The 22746-nt window shown below is 51.9% G+C and overlaps 2 protein-coding genes across 11 annotated transcripts in view; one reads left to right on the top strand and one right to left on the bottom strand.

Annotated features, from left to right (window-relative positions):
• Positions 1 to 22536, bottom strand: SNX20 (sorting nexin 20). Of its 4 annotated transcripts, XM_081274377.1 has the most exons (6): positions 22124 to 22263; positions 11824 to 11963; positions 10178 to 10293; positions 6554 to 6692; positions 4001 to 4152; positions 4 to 2378 (listed from the first exon to the last, which is right to left on the bottom strand). In XM_081274377.1, exons 4-6 carry the CDS (start codon positions 6681 to 6683, stop codon positions 1710 to 1712), a joined length of 951 nt encoding a protein of 316 aa, XP_081130503.1. In that variant the 5' UTR covers positions 6684 to 6692; positions 10178 to 10293; positions 11824 to 11963; positions 22124 to 22263; the 3' UTR covers positions 4 to 1709. The 4 variants fall into 4 exon arrangements, with proteins under 4 accessions (XP_081130502.1, XP_081130505.1, XP_081130503.1 ...); XM_081274378.1 differs by lacking the exon at positions 11824 to 11963 and having other exon boundaries at positions 22124 to 22236; XM_081274376.1 differs by lacking the exons at positions 6554 to 6692; positions 10178 to 10293; positions 11824 to 11963 and having other exon boundaries at positions 1 to 2378; positions 22124 to 22536.
• NOD2 (nucleotide binding oligomerization domain containing 2) overlaps positions 21461 to 22746 on the top strand; it is a 33997-nt gene continuing 32711 nt past the window's right edge. For 4 of the 7 annotated variants that reach the window (XR_014019660.1, XR_014019661.1, XM_081274359.1 and 1 more), the window contains exon 1: positions 21648 to 21787. The gene's annotated coding sequence lies outside the window, so the exon portion shown is untranslated. The other 3 variants (XM_081274360.1, XM_081274362.1, XM_081274365.1) reach the window with 3 other exon arrangements.

Raw genomic sequence — 22746 nt, forward strand, 5'->3', positions numbered from 1 at the left:
TCAGCATGAGTGTTGGTAGGGACAGTCCACCCAGAACGGTAGGTTTCTCTTGCATTGACTCTCATATTGGGGACCTAACTCTTTGGTCTCCCAGTCTGCTGGAATCCCCTGTGAAACTCTTCAGTGTTTGGGCACTTTTTCTTTCTTAGTAAATATTTGGTGCATTTTACAATTGAGAATATTTTATAGTTGATAAAATAATTTGTAGTTTCAGTAGGATCTTCATAATAGCAGAGTCACGACTTTTATTTTTTTCATTTAACACTCTAATTTCCCATATGCCCTGGCTTTCAAGAAGTCCAACATATTCCTGCTTCCAGGGTCCTTCTCCTAGAGTAAACAGAGAGACAGGAGGGTTTTCTTTGTCTAAAGCGTCTGTGTTTTGTTCTCATCCTCAGGAAAGAGCCGGGATTGGGCCACACAGTGGCTGCCACAAGGTGTCGCTGTTGAACAGACTCTGGTGTAGTTTAGTGAATGCTTGTCCACTGCTACCTTGACCTGGGCCATATCCCACAATGGCCAGAGTAGTGCCCAACATTAAAGTCTCCACATTCTGGCCTGATAATTTTGGCCAGATAGTTTAATTTAGGTCTTCAAGGGCTTCCAGGCTCAGATACACATTGGCCCAATTCAGCCTGTACTGTTAGCTCAGGTCATTGGTGTGGCTCTCCACCACACTCTGGTGTCCATGGTGTAAGCCCTTTCCTGATAGTAGACAGTAGGCCCCACACTATCAGAGAGGTTCCAGGAACTCTGTACCTCAAATGGAGAGCTGTTGAGAATTCAGTCTGTTTTCTACCCAGAGGCCCCATTGCATGTTCTTGTTCCCCCTCCTTCCAGGGCTATATCTACATATCTAGGGATGCCATTCAAGAAACAGAGGCCATAAGGGTGAAAATCCACCCTCAGGCAATGTGTTCTAGCATCCTAGCCAGAGAGGTCTTTGGAACTTCCCTTTGTAAAAATGCCTGTCATTGAATCTTATGACATGATAGCTTTCTGGCCCAGCATCCTCCTCCCACCCTTCAAAGACTGGTGTACAACCTTCACCCTGGGGGCTCTGCAGGGGTAGAGGCTGTCCTGGAGGGACAATAGGAGAGCCTTTGATTTGCCGAGTGAGGTCTGCATGCTAAGGGGAAGAGCAAGAATATTAGGATAATGGGTGGGTCTTTTTTTTTTTTTTTTTTTGGTCTTGCAGATTGAACCCAAGGGCACTTGGCCACTGAGGCACATCCCTAGCCCTTTTTGGGGGGCCTCCACACCTGGCTGGGTGGGTCTACTTATAAGCATAAGAGCAGCAAAAAAAAAAAAAAAAAAAAAAAAAAAAAAAAAAAAAAGACCTAGGGCAGTTGGAGAGAGCCCTCTGCCATGATTAGTCCATGATTCCTGATGCAAATCTCTCCTCCGGCTTCCCACAAAAACATCAGTAAGGTCCACAGCACTCTCTAACTTTTTTTTTTTTTTTTTTTTTTTTTTTTTTTTTGCAGCTGGTTTTGTGGTTTGGAGATGAAGGGAGCCTGTCATCGGGAGACCTAAGCTAGAAACACAGGGGTCCCAGGAGCACCTCTGTTCTACATAGATCAGAGGGACTTGCCCAAAGTCACTCAGCAACTCACAGCTCCCAACAGGTCCTCCCATGAAAAACGCAGCCCATGCAGCCCACCGGAGCCACGGTGGCCCCTAGTCTCCCTGCCAGGTGCCCGGCTGGCTCAGGACAGATACTCCCGCACCGTCAGCTCCTTGAGGGTGAAGCCCCGGTGGGTGGGCTTCCGGAGCTGGCTCTCCTCCAGCCTGCCCTGCAGGGACACGAAGTCCTTGCCCAGCACGTAGGCCAGGCGGATCATGGCGTCCAGCAGGGGCGCATAGTAGCGATGGCCTTCCCGGGCCTGCAGGCACCGCAGGGCCCGCTCCCCGGCGGCGAAGGCCTCGGCGGGGCGCTCCAGGTCGCGGTGGCACACGAGCATGGCGCACAGCGCGGGGACGGCGGCCGTGGGGCAGTGGGCCGTGAGCTTCTCCTGCAGCGGCACCACGCGCACCAGCAGCTCGAGCGCGCGCGCGTACTGGCCGGCGCGCAGGCAGCCGAAGGCCTCGCGCAGCTCGGGCCGCGTGAGGAAGTCGGCGAACTCGCGCGAGCGGCGCACGCAGCGCAGCGCGTAGAGCAGCCCCAGGTACTCCGTGAGCGCCAGCTTGCGCTCGCAGATCATCTCCTCCGAGAAGTTCCCCGTCAGGCGCTTCCGGGGGAACACCACGTCCTCCATCTCCTCCCGGAACGTCTTCAGCAGGTTCTTGTGCAGCCTCTCGAAGTCCGAGTAGCGCCGATCCAGGACAGCCTTGTTGCTGTCGAAGCTCCCTGTCTGGATGACCACGATCTGGTACATCTGCGGGACAGGTGGGGCCGGGCACACCTTTGACTATGCGCAAGCAGGTGAAAATGACAGAGCCCCCGCAAAGGACAGTAACGACGAGGATACCCTGCAAATGGGTCATCCTTATATGCAATTCTGTTCTAACTGCCCTCGCCATCATCTGAGCTGTAAAGGGGCTCAGGACAGACACCAACCCTGCAGTAACAAATACCGCACCATGGAGGCAGCTCGGAGGAAAAAAGATACAGGAACCAGCCCTTGCAGGGAGCCTGGGGACCCTTGTGGCTTTCCCTCATCAAAGCTGGGCCTCTGCGATCTGAACTGGGAAGTGGGTCAGAGCATCCTGCACACACACTGGTAGTGATGGTCCATCAGGAAATTATTGTTGGAATTCTCCTTCAAGAGAGTACTGGCGGGCTGGGGCTGGGCTCGGTGGCAGAGCACTTGCCTCGCATGGCATGTGTGAGACACTGGGTTTGATCCTCAGTACCACATTAAAAATAAATGAATAAAATAAAGGCATTGTGTCCATCTATAACTAAAAAAAAAAAAAACTCACACACACACACACACACACACACACACACACACACATATACACACACAAAGAGTACTGGTTAAGGGTACAGACTCTGGAGCCAGATGGCCTGGGTTATAATTCCAGCCCCATCACAATCTAACTGTGTGGTCTTAGGTAATTTATCCTCTCTGAGCCTCACGTTTCTTATCCATAAATTGATGACAGGAATAGTACCTACTTCAATCACTGTATGTGGATTAAATGAGTTAATGCACTGAAACCACATGGAACTATGCCCAGCATGCAGTCAGCACGCAGTGGTAGCTATAGTTATTGTCCTGGTTCCAATTAAGTGGAGAAGAGGGGTCAAGTGTGGCTCTGACATCTTCCTAACATAGGCTGGAATTCCAGCCTCGCTAAGACAGCAGCCCCCAAGCACAGAGCTGTCCAAGGCCCTAGTAGCCAGCCAATTGAATTACGGAATTTAGTTTTCTTTGTTATTTACATTTGTAGTTGTAGTTCTTTATGCCATGTGATCCTGGTTTTCCATTTACATATATTCAGTGTTTTAAATAAGGAATCCAAGTTATGGTGGCAGATGCCTGTAATCCCAGCAGCTCGGGAGGCTGAGGCAGGAGGATCATGAATTCAAAGCCAGCCTCAGCAACTGTGTGGTACTAAGCATCTCAGTGAGACCCTCTCTAAATAAAATACAAAACAGGGCTGGGGATGTGGCTCAGTGGTTGAGTGCCCCTGGGTTCAATCCCCAGTAAGCCCTCCCCCCGCAAAAAAAAAAAAAAAAAAAGAATTGATCCACTCTAAAGAAAAAAAAATTAAATAGTAGTAAAAGACACAAGGTTAGGACAAAATCCAGTGGAGAGGGATGAAGATGACTAATACGGGATTACCTGGGTTTCAGCTGGGCTATTTCTTAGGGTCAGGAAGCTTGACTCCTACCTCTCTAATTTTCACAGAATCTAGCACAGTGCTCTTTGGCACTGCTCTGGAAGAACTCTGTGAGTTAAAGTCTGTCGACCCATTTCGTGGTTGGGGAGGTCGAGGTCTTGCCCAGGGCCATTTGAAAGGGCTCCATCACTTCCCCATCTCAGCTTACCACAAACTTGGAGACCTTTCCCTCCTCGATGCGGGCTGAAGCGATCTCAAAGAGTAGCTTGACGTGCTTCCAGCGGCACTTCTCCTTCTTCCAGTACTCCTGCAGCTCCCGGGTGGTCATGCTGGAGTTGGAGCTCGGACTGGGGTGGGCACCTGCAAGGACAGCCTCCTTAGGGATCTGCACCAGGGCTGTGCACTTGAGAGGCAAGGGCTTGGGGAGGTGGCTGGTCTGTCTTGGAGGGGGCATCAGGATTCGGAGGAGCGGTAATTATCCCCTTTGCTCACCCTTACATTTATGAAATTGAGTGTGGGGGAGGGCATCAGCCAGGTGCCTGCGTCCAAACTGGCAGAACCCACCCATTGCTGACGACTTCAAAGAGACAATCGCCGAAGCCGGTTCCCTGATAGTGAAATGCAGTGCGGGCATGTTGCAGAGGCCCTCCGGCCTGCAGATCAGCACTGTGCAGCCCTGTACTGCTGACAGTCCCCTGCCTTGTCTACTTGGGCACTGCCTGCAGTACCGACTGTCTGTGGCTGCCCCAGGACTCCAAGCACACGCCAGAGCGGTGGAGGGAGCTGCCAAGATGCTGGGTTCCAGCCTCAGCCTGGCCCGCCCCTCCTCACCCTCACTCTTTGCCCACCGGCCTGCTTTTTCTCCCATGGGCCACTTATCTGCTTTGAACCCAACCCTCCCATTGCCCTATCTGGAAACCAACTCTGTTTCTTTCTCTTTTTTTGGTGTTTGTAATCTCTTAAAAAAATTTATTTATCCTAATTTGTTGTATATGACAGCAGAATGCAATTCAATTCATCTTACACAAATAGAGCACTATTTTTCATGTTGTAACAAAATAGAGTCACACCATTCGTGTTTTTATAAGTGTACTTAGGGTAAGTCTCATTCCACCGTCTTTCCTATCCCCAAGCCCCCTCCCTTCCTCTTCCTCCCCTTTGCCCTATCTAAAGTTCATCTATTCCTCCCAGGCTGCCCCCAACCCCCATTATGAATCAGCCTCCTTGTATCAGGGAAAACATTTGGTATTTTTTTTGGGGGGGAGGGGATTGACTGACTTAGCATTATCTTCTCCAACTCCATCCATTAACTTGCAAATGCCATATTGCTGAGTAATATTCCATTGCATATAAATGCCACATTTTCATTATCCATTCATTTACTGAAGGGCTTCCACAGTTTAGCTATTGTGAATTGTGCTGCTATAAACACGATGTGGCTGTGTCCCTGTAGTATGCTGATTTTAAGCTCCTTTGGGTATAAAGCCAGGAGAAGAATAGCTGGGTCAAATGGTGGTTCCAGTCCCAGTTTTCCAAGGAATCTGCATAGTGCTTTCCAGAATGGCTGCACTATTTTATAGTCCTACCAGCAATGAATGAGTGTACCTTTTTTCCCCACATCCTCGCCAACACTTATTGTTGTTTGTGTTCTTAATAGCTGCCATTCTGACTGGAGTGAGATGAAATCTTAGAGTGGTGTGGATTTACATTTCTCTAATTGCTAGAGATGTTGAACATTTTTTCACATATTTTGTTGGTCAATTGTATCTCATCTTCTGAGAAGTATCTATTCAGTTCCTTGGCCCATTTATTGATTGGGTTAAGATTTTTGAGTCCTTTATATATCCTAGAGATCAGTGCTCTATCTGCTGTGTGTGTGGTACCAACTGTGTTTCTGAAACCTCCCTTGAGACCTGAGCCCCTCTGAGAATCTTGAGAAAGCTTAGAATCTTTCTCTACTAAAATTGTGCAAGTAATTGTGGATTTTTTTTTTTTTTTTTTTTTTTTTTTTTTTTTTGGTGAATGATGTGGTCCCCAGAAGCCCTGGCCTAGTGTGTCCACCTGCCTCCGTGTCACTTCAACTGCTCCTTGGCATTCCAGTCCTTCCCACCTTGTTCCAGCAGCTGTTTGTGGCACTTCTAATTGTTTGGCATGGGTGTTTCCCTGTGGAACCAGAGGCCAGTACCGTGGTTTGTTCTCTGCACTGAGCACAGCAGGTTTTCAATGGGTCCATCTTGAAGGACTGTCGGGAATTTTAGTTCCAGGAGGTGGTGCTGTGGGAGATATCAGTGCCTGGCCGGGGCCTTTGGCACTCATTGTCCTGGAACATGCTACTGGCTTTCTAGGGGAAGCACTGGACTCCCACCTTAAGGGTTTTCTGGGGCCATAGCAACAAGCGCAGGGGCCTCCCTCAGCTGAGGCGGGATGGGACTGCTGTCTCACAACTCTGAGATACATTCCACCACATGACCTCCTAGAAGATTCCTTTGGGAGTGAGCCTGCCACCTGCCCAAGTCATGGGCTCACTGGTACCCTGGGTGGCTCCCTGCTTTCCCCATCCTCATTTCCCATCCCCTGCCCTCGCCTCCTGGTCACCTACCACATAAGTAACTAGCACCAACCCTCATCCCAGGGTCAAGGGATGACCCAGGGTAAAAGAGCTGCCACGCTGTCCTGCACCCATTTGTTGTAGGCGCTCACGTTTGTACTTCAAGTGTCTTTAAACCTGTCCCCCTCACTGAGTCCCAAGCTGCAGGCCCACCTGAGCGTTCTCTAGGTCCTGGGCTTGGGAGATCTGGGTCCGAGGTGGGTGCTTCCTGCTTGGTCTTAGCAGCAAACTGGGTTACAGGTCCTGTCCAGCCAGGGCTGCCAGGGTGCTCAGGACATGCCATGTTCCAAGGCTGCCAGGGCAGAAGAGAGAACAGTGAGTGCCCATTCATGCTGGGGCTCCCAGAGGTTCCTGGGTCCCTAGGACACATATTGTACTGTCTGCTGGCGCAGAGGGGAATGACAATACTCCCCCCAGCTGACCCTCCACTGCCCACCCAGCTGCAAGATCCAGACCTGGGTCTGCCCTTCTGCTGGAGAGATGGTTCCAAGGTGATGTAGACCCTTCTATTAGGATTATGATCCTTGTACTATCAAGTTGCTCTTGATTTTAAATGTGGTGACTTCAAGCCAAGATAATGGCTTTAATGATTATTTGGGAGAAAGATGCTGGCTTGTCCAGTTAAATGCCCCAATGCTCAATTTTAGATTACTCTGTGTGTATCATCTAACATCATCTATCTACTATCTATTATCTATCTACCAATCTATCTATCATCTATCATTACCTATTATCTACCATCTACCATTCATCTATCATCCATCATCCGTTATCTATCATCTGTCTACCTATCACCTATCATCTACCTATCAAGTTACCTATCTATCATCTATCTATCATCATCATGTGTCGTTTATCCTATCTTTTCTATTTCTGTACCATCTATCTATAATCTATACATTACCTATCATCTATCTATTTATAAGGAAACTTTTACTGACAGCTTATTTGGCCCACTTCTTATTCACCTAGTTCTTCATATTCCTTGTCTAATTTACAGCTCACAGAAATCTATCATTTCCCGTAAATAACAGATGAGAAAACGAAGGTCTAGCCCAAGGTCACGTGACTAGTGAGTGTGCCCAGTGAGCAAAGCGGAACTTGTTTCCAACACTCGTCATAATGTGCTGGTGTGCACTCCGCATTCAACCCGCTCACTCTCTCACTTAATCTGACCACCATCGGTGACAGGGACTACTTTTATCTTCACTTTGTGATAAAAGAACTTGGATTTAGAATTGCCCAAGAGCAACAGCTGGAACCTGGTGCCAGGACCCACCCCCGCCTGGCTGACTCTGTCTTAGCCAGGCGGGTTGGGAGGGCAGGCAGGTGGTAACCGAGTTCAGTGGATGCAGCAACTCTGTTAGTGACCCAGCTGAGTGAATGAGATGACCTGGAAGCCGGAAAGTTTCTCGGCTTCTCTGAGCAGCCAAGTCCCAAGGCATCACAGCCGAACCGTCTGCACAAGGTGGGTGACTGTCAGGCAGACCTGGAAACAGCCAGTCAGGGCACACACACACCAGGTGTAGTCATCCTGCTTTTAGGATCTGGTAGGTGCTGGATGCTTTGGGAAGTAGTTGTGGAATCAATGACTTGAGGGTGTGAGCTGGAGTGGAATTCCACACCCCTGCACGTCAGAAAAAGGGGCGGAGCATTTGGAGCAAGTAGCTGGGGCACCGCTCAGGCTAAAGGATTCAAACTCGGGAGGATGCAAGTGACCCCCTACCAGGCTTTATCACTGTGGGACGGTGGCAGTGGGGTGAGGGGAGCTGGTCCTTGAACTCTGGACTGTTGTGTTCCAATCCCTGGGTCTGAACCTCCGGCTGGCCGCGGCCTGGAATGAACCCTGGTGGTTCCCTGGGGTCCCTGCTCCAGGGGTGAGGGCCTCTCTCATCTGGCCTGACCTGGGGAGGGTGAGCTCGGCTGGGACTGGAGCCAGGCTTCAGGGGCTGTGGAATCCGAGCCCTGGCCATTCTCCAGGTCCCCAGCTGGGCAGTTGTCTAGTGGCTGTCCCCAGGGCCCTTGATCCGACTTCTGCTTTCACAGATGAGCAAATTGGGGCACAGGGCAGTGGCCTGGCTGGCCAAGACTGTGGGAGCTCAAGCCTGCTGCAGCTCACACACCTCAGCCATCTCGCTCTGTCCTCAAGGACTCAGGAGACCCGGCCTTCCGTCCTGACCAACTGTGGGCTCTTGGGCAGGTACCATTTCCCCACCTGAAAAGTGTAGCCTCAAGCCCAGCCCTACTGGGGATGGGTCCCCTATAACATGCCAAGTGACCAAGCAAGATGGCGGTGGTCCCAGGCTTTCCTATCTAATGGACTCTTGGTAACCGGGACTCCTGGGGGACGCAGTATTGTGGGCAGGCCTCTGCATGGGCCTCAGCCAGCTTATCTGTAAAATGGGTGACTGTGAATGGATTGGCCTCAAGGGTCCCAGCCCTTCCCATTCTGCTTTCGTGATTGGGCAACTAGTGCCAAGTCAGCAGCAAGGCGTGGCTTTCTCAAGAACTTAAAAGATCCCAGAAATGATGCCTTGGCTGGAAACTGTAGTAAAGACCCGAGAAAACTGAAACCTAGGCTTAGAATGAAAATCAAATTGAAGAGCCAAAGTCGGCTCACTTAGGTTTCCTCTGTGGGCTTTGCTGGGTGTCACCCATTTAAAAAGGAGTAGAAAGGGGAAAGTCATGCACTGGTGCCACCATGGGGTCTTGGGCAGCTTCCCATCCATGCCCAGGCCTCAGTTACTCCATCTGTGAAATGGGACAGCAAAGAACTCTAAAGGTCTTTGGGGATAGCCACATAAGGGATTCTGAGGACTCGTCCCTCCTTTCCCCATGGCCTCTGCTGAAAATATTTCTAAACTTCACTATAAAACACTGAAGTGTGGGGGGCCAGCTTGGCCCAGAGGACAGAGCAAGAGCTGGTACATGGTGCCTGGACGCTCACCCAGCCTGTCTGTCTATGTATCAGCTCCCAGCCCCTTGGCCCTCTGGCTTGGTGTGTGTGACAGTCATCCTCCCCCTCCCAGCCCCTTGGCCCTCTGGCTTGGTGTGTGTGACAGTCATCCTCCCCCTCCTTGACTCCCAGGTTCCCTGACCCTCATTCCCTGCTTTGAAGAGTCCTGCCATGTCCAGCCCTTCTGATGGGCACACAGGGTCATCTGCAGAGCCCACGCTCCCTTCCTGAGGGAGCGGCAGAGGCTTCTCATCAGGGATGAGTCTGGTGGAGTGCAGTAAAGCTCCCTGGCCTGCCCAGGAGGCAGAAGAATTTGGGACTTTGGATGCACAGCCGCCCTCACTGGAGAGAGGGTGGGCCCCATTGGACACCTGGACATTCCCTGAGAAGCCTGGCCAATGGCAGGGACTCCCGCATATGCGTGTGCACCAGGATGTGCTGGTGGGGTGGGGTCTGGGAGCTGGTTCAAAAGCAGATTTCCTGGCTCTCGACACCCAGAGTCTCATCTAGTTCTGGGGTGAGCCCTCGGTTTGTATTTTGTACCGAGTCCCCAGGGCTGTGCTGATGCAGGGTCCCAGGCACTGCTTTTTGAGAAACAGGTATAGTGACTTGTTCCCCAGGACCAAGAGGGCTTTGAAGAGTGCTGGCATCTCAAGAGGAATTGAGGTGATGGGAAGGGGGGCTGCTCCCTGTTTGGCCCCAGGCTGCTACAGGCTGTCACCACCCTTCCCCGTCCCACCCTCTCCCCAACAAGCATGAAGGGGTCACAGGAGGAAGGGATGGAGCTCAGAGGTCACCTGAGCTTGGGATCAAACACTGACCTGAGGTCTTCGGGCCCTGAGTACGTCCAAGGGTCCAGGAGCAGGTCACATAGCCCCTATTTTCTCGGTTCCAAGCTCCGGTAAGTGGTTGAGTGGCTTTTGCTTTGCTAAGTTCCCTGTTTGAAAACAGGAAATAGGCTGTGTGACCTGTCCTGACTGCCCTCGCTGATTGGCTGGTGAAAGGTGATACTGAGAAGCCCGCAGACAGACGGCCTGTGGTCTCCAGTGGCAGTCCGTGGGTGGAGCAGCATTGGGCAGGGCAGGAGTCTAGGCTGGCCTCTCTGCTCAGCAGCCCAGCTCCCGCGGAGGCCCAGACAGTCCCTGGCACTCCCAGAGTGGCTCCCAGAGCCCTTCGTTTTAGTCCTTTTCTGATGCTGTGAGGGAAGACTGGAGACTGAGAAATTTATAAAGAAAAGTTTTTCTGGGGCTGAGGATGTGGCTCAAGCGGTAGTGCGCTCGCCTGGCATGCGTGCGGCCCGGGTTCGATCCTCAGCACCACATACCAACAAAGATGTTGTGTCCGCCGAGAACTAAAAATAAATATTAAAAAAAATTCCCTCTCTCTCTCTCTCTCTCTCTCTCTCTCTCTCTCTCTCTCTCCCCCCCCCCACTCTCTCTTTAAAAAAAAAAAAAAAGAAAAGTTTTTCTCAGCTCACAGTTCTGGAGGCTGGGAAGTCAAGGCTTAGTGGCAGCCTTCGTGTCTGCCGAGGGCCTTCTGCTTCTAGTTCATAACATGGCAGAAGGTGAAAGGGCAAGCAGGTGCCTGCACAAGACGGCACCGCTGTCTAGTTAGCCACGCCCACATCATTGATCTATTCTGACCCATGACCCAGGCTTCTCTCAGGACCCGCTTGACCCAACCACTTCTTTCAAGGCCCCACCTTCCAATCCATAATTCCTCCAAAACACGAGATTGGGAGGCATTCGAACCCCAATACTCTTTAGTATTTATTGTTCTATTCTCTGAGCTTGGCAGGATGGGAACCAGCATGCCCCATTAACAGACGGGCAAACTGAGGGTCGGAGCACAAAGACGGTGGACAGAGTCAGTGCCTGATGTGGATGGGAATGTGATGGCCTCAGATCTTTATCTGGTGCAAAGCCATGTCCAACACTACCAAAGGAAAGTACCAGGGAACTGATCCCAGGCAGCTAAGTGATCCACGGCCCTCGGTATTTGTGCCTCAAGGGCAAGAGGCTGGGCAGGAAAAAAGAAAAATAAAGTGTGCTGCCTCCTCCGGGCAGTCCACCAGGTTTCCTGGTCCCGGCAGGGGCCATCAGAGTCCGGATTCTGATGATGGCTACCCTCCTCGCTCTGGGAATTCACGGCCTATGAATAGATCCTCACACATCCCAATTTCTTTCTTCTCAGTTTTGAATTCTATATAAATTGAGCCATCTATGCTGTGTGTGTTCTTTGGCATTTTGCTTCTTTCATTCAACATTTACGTGTGTAAGGTTCAACAATTTGCGTGTGCGTGTGCGTTTGTGTGTTTGTAGTTGGAGTTTAAAAAAAAAATTCTGTTGTAGCATTTCTACATTATTTTAAGGCATTGCTGTTTACCCTTATTTGGGTCTGTTGGTGCACATTTGAGAGTTTCGAGGATGGTGTGTTAGTCATCGTTTTATCACTGTGACCAAAATACCTGACAAGAACAACTTAGAAGAGGAAGTTAGTTCTGAGTCCACAGTTCCAGAGGTTCAGTCCCTGGTTGGCCAATGCCCTTTCTCTGAGTCCAAGTGAGGAACATCAGCAAGGTGCGGTGGAGGACAGCGGCTCAGGTAGCTGGGAAGCAGGGAGTGGGGAGGGGAAGAGAGGAGGAGGAGGAGAGAGAAAGAGGGACAAAATATAACACCCAAGGCAACTCCACCAGTGACCTGCGTCCTTCAGCTAGGGACCCCTTGTCTGTAGTTACCACCCAGTCGTCCATTCAGATTGTGAGTCCATCAATGTATCAACCCACTGATGAGGCTCCAGATCTCTTAATCATTTTACCCCTGAACATTCCTGTTGATCTAACATGAGCTTTTCCAGGGGTGTCTCATATCCAAACCTTAACACAGGACCATCAGATCAATGCTGCTGGCAGAGTGGCCTGTTTATCCAGTACCTGTGACTACTGGAGGTGAGACTGCTGGGTCTTGAGTGGGACAGCTGCAGCGGTATAGACTATCCCCAATCGTCCCCTAGCATGGCTGTACCTTTTTGCAGTCCCCCAGCACAGGATGTGAGTTCCAGGGGCTCCAGCTTCTCACCCACATTTGACAGTGTCATATCATTATTTTTTTATGGTTACCCACTGATGGATGTTCAGTGGTATCTCATCACAGTTTCAACAACCGCATTTCTCTGAAGACTAACCATGTTAGACACCTTTTTCCTGGGCTAACTTCCCATCTTTAGCTCTTCCTCATGATGTGTCCACTCAGATCCATCGCTCATTTTTTGTTGAGTTGTTTTTGATGGCATGGAGGTATTCGTTGTGTATTCTCTTTTGGTGCCTGTGTCCTCAGTATCCTGTCCCTCCTCTGGTTTGCACTGGTACTTACCAGTGGGACTTTAGGATGACCAGAAGTGGCCAACTTTAAAGCCTTCAGCACTATCGGCCTTCTCTGTTCCAGCCAGAGCCGTGGCCAGTTCTTCCTCATTGGCTTCTGCAGCATCGTCCTGGTTGGTCCCAGGTGTGAGCTGAGATGTGGGCAGCACTTACAACAGCGCTCTTCTGGGCCACACAGCCCCTTATTCTAGCCCCTCGGTGTGTCCTTCTCTTTGGGCTCTAGGACGCAGGGTTTACCTACTGGTCTTGTTTACTGAAGTGACCACCCAGCCCCACCTCCTGGCGGTACCTGGTGTCCTGAGTCTCCACCTGTGGAAAGGTCTGTCTGGGGAGACGCTCCAGGGAACTGCCCTGCAGGTGGCCTCTGGCTGCCAGCTGGGGAGCCCTTGGGTGCAGGTGCGGCATCTCACCGGGCTGTGCTGTGGCGATGGAGAGTCATAGGTGAGGCTGGACCGCCCTCCTCTGTCCTTCAGCTCCCCAGTTGCCTGGCCCAGCTCTGCCCAGCCTGGTGTGCCATGCCGGCTCCGATTCAGCCCTTCCCTGGGCCGGCAGCTCCCGGCCCGGAGTCAGCAGCTGCAGGAGACAGGGGCGGGAGCCTTCTTTGGAAACCCCAGACGTGGAGGGGTGTCTGGCCGGGTCAGGAGGGCCTCGCTGGGTGCAGTGACTGGGGGCTTCGTGCCCGGCCACCGGCTAGTGCCGCTCTTCTCTGCAGCATGGTGCTGTGTGCGGTAGGGAGTAGGAAGGGCCCTGTCTCGGGCCACCCGGGCACCCGGCCGAGGCCCGCAGCCAGGGCCTTGCATGACTACCGGGTCTCACTGTTCTGGAGGCTGCGAGGTTCAGGATCAGGGTGCTCACAGAGTCCGTGTCGTGTCCACAGTTGGCCATCTTCTCACTGTACCCTCCATGGAGGAGAGAGGGCACGCCTCTGTCAAGGTTTGTCATTGACACAGACGTCTTTCATAGGACACTAGTCTCCTTCCCGGGACTCCACTCTCGGCCTCCCCTAGGCCCCGCCTCCCAATACCATCACAGGGGGTGTTGGATCTCAACTGGATTTGGGGGGACTCAGTCCATGACAGGCAGAGAAGGGTCCACTGTCACGGCTGGGGTTGGGACACAACATGGTCACCCCACATGGCAGCACTGAAGCCAGATAGTGAGGAGGGGGCACTAAGGGGCACGAGGAGTCAGGGGAAGTGCTGTCCCCTCAGAGCCTCCGTGTCCTCTGTGCAATTCAAGATCAGAGCGGACCTCCCCTGCTGGGTCCCTCCGGTGGCTTCCGCCACATGCAGAATGAAGCCAGCTCCCCACCCAGGCCTCTGTGAGCCGCTACCTGTTCTGGTCCTGACCTCTGGGTCCTCCCCTGCCACCACTCCCCCACGCCCAGAGCCGCCCTGGACGCTCCTGGTTGTGCAAGCTCCTCCCGTTCCTCTAACTGGAAATACCCTTTCTGGGGTTCTTTCCATGATGGACTCTCACATCCTTAGGTGACGGCTTTATTGTTGCAGGCCTCTGTCAAGATGTGTCATGGTTTTGCTTCTTTGCTTCCTTACTGATTGTCTGGCTCAAATGTCATCAGGGCAGGGACTTCACTGGGGTCCGTATTTCTGACCCAACACCCAGCACAGTGCCCGCCACCTGTGGGCACTGGAAGGAGTTGGGGTGGGAGTGCATGGGGGTGAACATGAGGAGGGGCTGTCTGGGCTGGAACTCCAGATGAGCCCAGAGTCACAGCGCGATTCGGGGTGGGCCGTTTCCCCTCTGAATTTTGGTTTTCCTAACTGCAACATGAGATTGAATCAAGTCCTCCTGCCGAATGCATTCTATTTGAACAAATAATTGAGTTCTAGAAATTCCTGCTCACTACCATTCCCGATGTTGGGCACACCGGGGACCATGATATTGAAACATTTTCTTTGAAAAGTTCAACAGGAATTGATCACCCCAGGTGCGTCTCCCCTCAGGTGGGGTGAAGCAAATGCAAACTGGTGAGGTGTTTTGCAGATGGCGCAGGATGTGGGGTCCTATCAGTCTTGTTCCCCACAGCTGGTGTGTGAGCAGAGGCAGTTAACAAGATTTCAAAGGTTCTGAAAGTTGCAGGACTTTGACGTTGCTGCCACAGGCAGAATGACCTGCGGGACACCACGGTGGTGGTGTTGAGGCACGGTGGGGTAAGACAGGCTGCTCCGTAGGTGTGGGGAGTGCCGGTCACTAAATGGAGCCTCCTGGCCCTCGATCCCCCTCAGAATGGCCAGGTCTGATGTGTGTGACATTCACGAGGACGTGGCAGAGGAAATCTGATTTTTCTTCTCAGGAGAAACATCCCTCCCATTCTTGGGCGACCTGTTTGTTCAGGTGGAGACTTTGACAGTACTCTGCTGGACACTGGGGCCATCCTGTATTGTTTTAAAGGTCTGTTCCTTGCACAGGGCCCTGAGACGAGCAGGGAGAGGTGGAAGTCGGGCCCCCTCCCCTGAAGATGAAGAGGGGCCTTCCTCTCCTCAGAAAAGCGGTGCAGTGTGGCCTGGCCACGAGTTCGTTCATGACGAGGGTGAGGAACTGGTTTTTCAAAGTCACTGTATTCCGTGGATGGAACATTTGATTTTGGGGAAGTGGGATTTGTAAGCTTGGGGTGAGAACAAAGGGTTCAGAAAACAGAGGTGATTCTAACCGCAGTGGGGGAGAGAAAGAAGAGCAGGAGTCACAGCAAGGTGTCAGCGAGGGGGACGGGGCAGCTGGGTTATTTTGCTGGGGGTCTGGTGGCCTTGGCTGCTCAGGCTGCTATGACAGACCACTGGGGACTCTGGCTTATACATTAGGCAGAGATTTCCTCCTCGTACTTCTGAAGGCTCAGGAAATCCACCATCAAGGCACCCCCAGATGCAGCGTCTGCCGGGGGCCAGCTTCATCATGAGTCACGTGGGGGAGGCGGGGAGGCTCGCTCTTGTACAAGGCCAGAAATCCCACTCATGAGGCTCCATCCTCCAGGCCTAATCACAGCCCACGGGCCCCAGTCCCGATCCCCTGGGTTTAGGGTTCCAAGGCCTATGTTTAGGGGGACACTCGTGTTCAGACTGTAGCTCTGATCTTAAGCACAGCCTGCCCTGGTCACTGGAGAGCTAGAGTTGGGTCAGGATTCCGGCAGGAGCAGAACTGCCCAGGAGGCCCAGACGCACTGGGTTCCCTGGGCTGGAGACAGCTCAGTGGAAAGCTGCTGCCCTGGTGTGTCCTTCCCTCACGCCTGTCCCTCCTTCAGTAAGTCACTCAACAAACAAACTTGGGCCTACCACTGGGCCAGAGGCTGGGGTCCAGCCATGATAAATGGGAGCTCTGAGCCCCCAGGACTGACACTCTGATGGGAGACAGGACAAACACAGGGGATATGAGCTGAATGGAAGGTCCCCTGGGCTGATCGCAGCCGGCGATGCAGGGTCCTGCAGGGACGGCAGGGTCTCAGCATCCTCCTTGGGGAGGTGGTATTTAGGGGTAGGTAGGTTCCAGGGAAAGTGGGTAGAGAAGACGTGGACTGGACTCGCTGATCCACCGTTTAGTAGCTGGCTCATCTTGGAACCTCGGTTTCTTCATCTTGAAGGTAGGGACAAAGAACCGAACCTCGTCCGTGAGGGAGGAGAGGATGACCCTGGGAGTGCGGAGCCTGGGGTGCCTTGTGCCCGTTACAGACGGCTTAGTGTTTACCACACGCCAAGCCCCCAGCTCATGGCAAGACCTAAGTGGATCGTCGTCTCCACCCAACTTTTAGGGAGACTGAGGTCAAGAGGGGCTCAGCAGCTGGCCAAGAACAGGCAGCTGTCCAGAGGCAGAGCTGGGGTTCAAAGCCAGTTTTGCTCGAGCCCAACATCCCTGCAGCTTCCACCTGTTGCCACCCACTGGGGCACAGAGTGAGCGAAAGCTTAGAGCTGGGCACATCCCAAGTCCGAGGGAGCCGGTGCAGCTGGTGGGGTGCGCTGGGTAGAGGGGAGGCAGGTCCTGTGCTGGCTCATGGGGGCTGTGGAGGGCGTGGGGCCTGGGGAGTGGGGGCTGCTGAGGGCAGGGCTGCCTGGGGACTGCTGTGCAGCGGGACAGTGGGTGGGCACCTGTGTCCACGCAGCCACAGTTGCTGGGCTGTCCCCTTCCAGAGGCCTACGGTAGAGAGTCCCAGCTCCCTAGGGGCAGCCCGCAGCTGACTGTTCCAGCCAGCTCCCATACGGGAGAGTCTTAATGACCAAACCCGGAGGTTTGTCTGGAAGAGGCCAGGCCCTGGCCAGAGGGTCCCTGGAGGGTTTGTCACCTGCTCCTTCTGAGCTCTGCCTGGCTGCGGCCTATGTCAGAGCCCTTGGGAATAGAAGCATTGCCATGGCACCCTGATTGCCTGTCCCTGGCATAGGGCCTGCATACAGAGAGTTTTAAATGGATGCCCCTTAACACATTGGAATTAAAAATATATTTATTATCATACAGGTAGTCTGTGCTTATTAGGAAAGACGGATTATCTTAAAAGAGTTTTAGAAATGCACTTATAATCTAATCATAAATTTTGAAGAACCATAGATTCTTATTGCAAAAGTAGGAGCATACAATAAAAAATGTTTTTTAATTGAGATATAATTCACAAACCATAAAACTCACTTTTTTAAGGCTCACAATTCAGTGTTTTTACTATATTCATAAGGTTATGTAACCATCGCCATTATCTAATTCCAGAATATTTTCATCGTGCCAAAAAGAAACAGTACGTATTAGCAGTCTCTCCCCATTCTCCTCTCCTCCTAGTACCTAGCAACCACGGATCTGCTCTCTGTTTCCATGGACTTGCTTATTCTGGTCATTTCATATAAATGGATTCATGGAATACATGGCATTTTTGTGTCTAGCTTCTTCCTTTTAAGCATAATGTTTTCAAATTTCCTCCACGTTGGAGGAGGTATCAGTACTTTGTTCTTTTTTATAGCTGAATAATATTCCATCGTATGGACCTATTACCACTTTTAAAAAATCCATTCTTCAGTTAATGGGGATGTGGGTTGTTTCCACTTTTTGGATATTACTTCTATAAACATTTGTGTGCAAGTTTTGTGTGCATGTCTGTTTTCAGCTCTTGAGCATATACCTAGGTGGGAATTGCTGGAGCAGATGGTAACTCTATGTGATGTTTAATATTTTAAAGAACCACCCAACTATTTTCCACAATGACTTCACCATTTTTTTATTCCTGCCAGCAATGTATGAGGGTTCAAATTTCTCCACATTCTTTGTAACACCTGTTATTTTTTTCTCCTTTTAACTATAGCCACCTTTGTGGGGGTGAAGTGGTATCTCACTCTAGTTTTGATTTGCATTTTCCTTCTGATTAGTAATGTCTGGCATCTTCCTCTGTGTTTGTTCCCCACTTTTACATCTTCTTTGCAGTAATGTCTACTTAAATCCTTTGCTCATTTAAAATTGCATTAGTCTGGGCTGGGGATGTGGCTCAAGCGGTAGCGTGCTCGCCTGGCATGCGTGTGGCCCGGGTTCGATCCTCAGCACCACATACCAACAAAGATGTTGTGTCCGCCGAGAACTAAAAAATAAATATTAAAAATTCTCTCTCTCTCTGTCTCTCACTCTCTCTCTAAAAAAAAAAAAAAAAAATTGCATTAGTCTTTTTAAAATTATTTTTAGGGATCTTCAATGTAGAATATTCTAGATTCAATATGCAAATGTTTTCTTTCATTCTGTTGGTTGCCTTTTTTACTTCTCTCTCTCTCTCTCTCTCTCTCTCTCTCTCTCTCTCTCTCTCTCTCTCCCCCCGTGTTGGGGATTGAACCCAGAGCCTCATACATGCTCAGCAAATGCTTTATGACTGGGTTACACCCCCAGTCCTCTGCTCTTGTTAGCATCTTTTGAAACTCATTAGTTTGTAACTTGGATAAAGTCCAATTTACCTAATTCTCTTCTTTGGTTGTTTGTGTTTTAGGTGTCAAACCTGAGAAATCATTGCTTTGAGGTCACAAAGATCTACATTTATGTTTTCTTCTAAGATTCTAGCGTTTGTGTTTAGGTCTTTGGTCCAATTTGGATTAGTTTTTGTATGGAGTATGAGTAAGAATCCAAATTCATCTTTTTTTTTTTTTTTTTTTTGGCATATGCGTATCCAGTTTGCCCAGCACCATTTGTTGAAAAGACGATTTTTTTTCCCTTCAAATTGTCTTGTTAAAAAGCAACCTACTTGGGGCTGGGGTTGTGGCTCAGCGGTAGAGCGCCCGCCTAGCACGTGTGAGGCCCTGGGTTGGATCCTCAGCACCACATAAAATAAAGACATTGTCCATCTACAACTAAAAAAATAAATTTAAATAAATCAACCTATTTTTAACATTTAGTGTATTATTGGTATCTTTCTATACTAATAAATGGACAGTATAGCATCTTTTAAAAATAAATTTTTATAAAAATATAATGTCCATAAAGGAAAATGCAAATATCATGATTGTTAAACTTGACCAATTTTCACAAAGTATTTGCACCATGCAGCCACGATTCAGAGCAAAAATAGCACCCCAGACTTCCCCTTTGTCCCCATCCTCGCCACCACCTCCAGCCTCCGACCCTCTCCCCAGTGGTAGCTTCCACCCTGGCTCCTACCTCTGTAATTTGGTTTCCCCTACTTTTAAGCTCTATGTAAACAATGTCGCACAATTTGCATGCTCTTTGCACCTGGCTGCTTTCACCCAACATTCCACCAAGGCCGAGGGACTCCTGGGATGTGGTGGTTTGTTCTTTATCACACATTGTTAGATTCACAGCATCACTTCTTAGTATTTTTCCTTTGCAAATATTTACTGCATGCCAGGTCCTGTTCTAGGCCCTGGGAGGGGGTGGGAACAAGGAAGAAGGTTCCTGATCCCTTGGAGTGAGAGTGACAGCAAAGGCTATAAATCAATAGAACACAGAGCCTGTTGTGTGGAGATAGCGCTAAAAAGGAAAATCCAAAATAAGGCCGGGAAAGGGGCAGTGGGGGATTGCAGTTGGACACCTCACTGAGGTACAGGGAAGGTGCAGGGAAGGCCTCACTGAGAAAATCACACCTAAGCAAAGACCCGAAAGAGGTGAAGGAGCAAGCCATGTGGGTTTCTAAAGGAAGAGCATTCCAGGCAGAGGGGACAGCAAATGCAATAGAGATGGTGGCAGGTTTGCCATATCTCAGGAACAGCTGGGAGGCCAGTGTGGCTGGAGGAGCTGGAGTCAGGGGAAAGTGGGGCTGTGTTGGTCAGAGTTCTCCAGAGGGACAGCGCCATGGGGAGGCACATGGCTTACAGGGTCAGAGGCTGGGTACTCCCACATGGCTGTCTATAGGCTAGAGAGCTGGAGGAACCTGCAGCCGCTCAGTCCAAGAAGCTGAAGCCTCAGAAGAAGAGGGACCACTGAGGCAGCCCCAGTCTGAGACAGAAGGTCTGGGGGAGCCACAGAGAGTCACCAACGTGAGTCCTCAATTAAAGGCAGAAGAAACTGGAGTCGGCAGGTGGTGGCAGGAGCACTAGCTCAAGAAGAATCAAGCTTGCCTGCGCTGGCACGCTCTCCCCTCCTTCTGCCTTTTGTCCCACCGAGACCCCCAGCCTACAGGACAGTGTTGCCCATGTTGAAGGGAGCCCCCACCCCCACTTTGCTTACCCACATCCTGGTCATCTCTGCAGGCACATGTGACAGACAAGCTGGTGGAAAACGTCCTAAGACAGATCTGTACCCACCACTCAGGCCCCTAAAGCAGCATGTGCCTCCTCAGCAGTGTGGGGTAGTGGTTAGAGCATGACCTCTGGTGTCAGAGGTGTGGGTCTAATGTTGGCCTTGGCAGGTTACCTGGCTTTTATGAGCCTCAGTTTCTTTATCTGTAAACTAGGGGTGATAACAGCCAATACCCAGTAGGTGGGATTAACTGAGTTAACCGTGTAAAAGCGGATGATATATAGTAAGCACTACTTCAATGTCCATTATTTCTCATTATTTTTCTTTTGAGTTAGATTTTGCTTTTTTAAAATCCTCAAATAAGTGTTTTTATTTTAACACCTTAAATGTACAACCATCGTCGTTTGCTTGGAAGAATAAGTTCTAAAGTAACTCTCAATTAAACACAACCATGCTCTTAAATTCCAGGAGGGATGGCTGCAGGGCCCGTAGGCCAGACTGCGAGAGGCCGGTGTTTAGGCCCCGTTAATACGAAACCTGCGTCCTCCGGCCTCAGCTTTCACAGGAAACTGAGCAAAGAGAAGCTTTAAAGGCCCTGCCCACTCTGACCCAGCCTGTCACCTGGGTCCCGTACAGTAGGCTAAGGTGACTAAGACTTCTGGTCCCTCAAAGGGCGCGTGGTTTCCTACTGACCACGGACTTTCCCAACCTGTTCCACCGCGCAGGGCCCAGGGTGCGCGTGTGTCTCTGGGCAGGCCGGGGTGGGGCCTGCTGCCAGGACTCCCCGTTCCCTCCGGCTTGAAATGTGGCCCAGAAGGTGACACACACTTCGCCAGGGAACGCGGCCAGGGTCGCGCAGTCCCGCAGGCACCATGTCCTTCGGGTCATAGGATCCACGCGGTCCCAGGAGAGGACCGGCCAGCCCACCCGGGGACCGCACGGAGCGGGACGGGAGTGGCCTCCTCGCGGCGGAGCAGGGCAGAAGTGGGCGTGGCCGAGGGCGGCCGAAGTGGGCGGGGCCAGGGAGGCGGGGCCGAGGGCGGCCGACGTGGGAGGGGCCCTGGGAGGCGGGGCCGAGGGCGGCCGAAGTGGGCGGGGCCCGGGGAGGCGGGGCCGGGGGCGGGGCGAATCCTGGACCTGCCGGATCCCCTGGTGCAGGCGCATCCCGCTGGGGCCGGAGGATCCGGGTGCCGGCCGCTGGACGGTGAGTGCTCGTCCAGGCGCCGGGAAGGCAGGCGGACAGTGGGCACCGAGGGTCCCGCCCCGGGGTCACTTGGCTCCGGAGCCAGGCTGGCCGCCCGGCTTGGGGAGGAGTTGCCTCGGTTTCCCCCAGGGGAGGGAGAAGAACGGGGCGTCGCGAGGGCGGGAGCCCCCTGGCACGCTGCGGTTACCGAGGGTGAGGGCTCTGGGGGTGTGGGCAAATTGGCTGGAGTCCCCAGCGGTCTCTGCGACCTGAGAGGCTGTGCCTTGGGGCTGGTGGGGGCTGTGGAGGGAGGAGACTGTGTCCTTTCTCTCCATGGCCAGCGAGGGACATCGCTCACCCTGCCTGCGCCCTGAAACTCTTAACTGGAGTCTCTGGCCTCTTCCTTCCCCCTTGGTGCGGAGAAGGCCCTGTTCAGATCCCGCCCCTTCCCAGACAGGCCCACCCACCCAGGCCTGCCGTGTGCTGCAGTCTCGGGCTGTGGGCCTCTGCTTTGCCTTTCAGGTTGGGGGAGCAGCCACCTGGTCTTACCTGTCTTCAGGCAAATTGAAAACTCCCACTCCGCTGCCTTGGGGTGCGTCTTCCTAAAGCGTGGACCCAGGCTCTCAGATGCTCCGACTTTCCTGGCTCTTTCCCTAAGCTCTTTCCCTGTCGCCTGGCTGTCCATGGACCATGACCTGGTCTCCTCAAGAGTCCCTGTTCTACAGAGGGGGAAAAGTTGGCCTGCCACCCCTCCTCTAGCCTCTTAGTGAAGACCAGTTGCTATCCCCACTGGCCCTGTGTTATGGCACTGCCAGAGCCCCTGGTCTGTTGGTGACTCAAGCCCCCTTTGCCTCTCTCAATCTGAGCCTGAAAGTGCCCCGTCCAGCCACCTCCCTCCCACCCTGGTGGGAATTCCTCTGCAGCACAAGCCCCAACCCTGAGTGTGTTACTTGTGAGGTGGCTGTTCAGTGTCCTGCAGCTGCAGCTCTTGTTTCATTCAGCTAGCGGCTATGGCTTGCCTCTGTCACCCCCTTGGGTCCTTGTGTGTCATTGGAGCCACATAGAGCAAGTGCATTCTTTCATTCCTTCCAACAACCTTTCTCGATGCACCAAGGGAGACAGGGGAGACCGGGCCATGGAAACATCAGACAGCACTCCTGCCCTGCTCTTGT

The sequence above is a fragment of the Spermophilus citellus genome (genome assembly GCF_964194105.1).
Source record: "Spermophilus citellus genome assembly, chromosome: 18".
Taxonomy (NCBI): domain Eukaryota; kingdom Metazoa; phylum Chordata; class Mammalia; order Rodentia; family Sciuridae; genus Spermophilus; species Spermophilus citellus.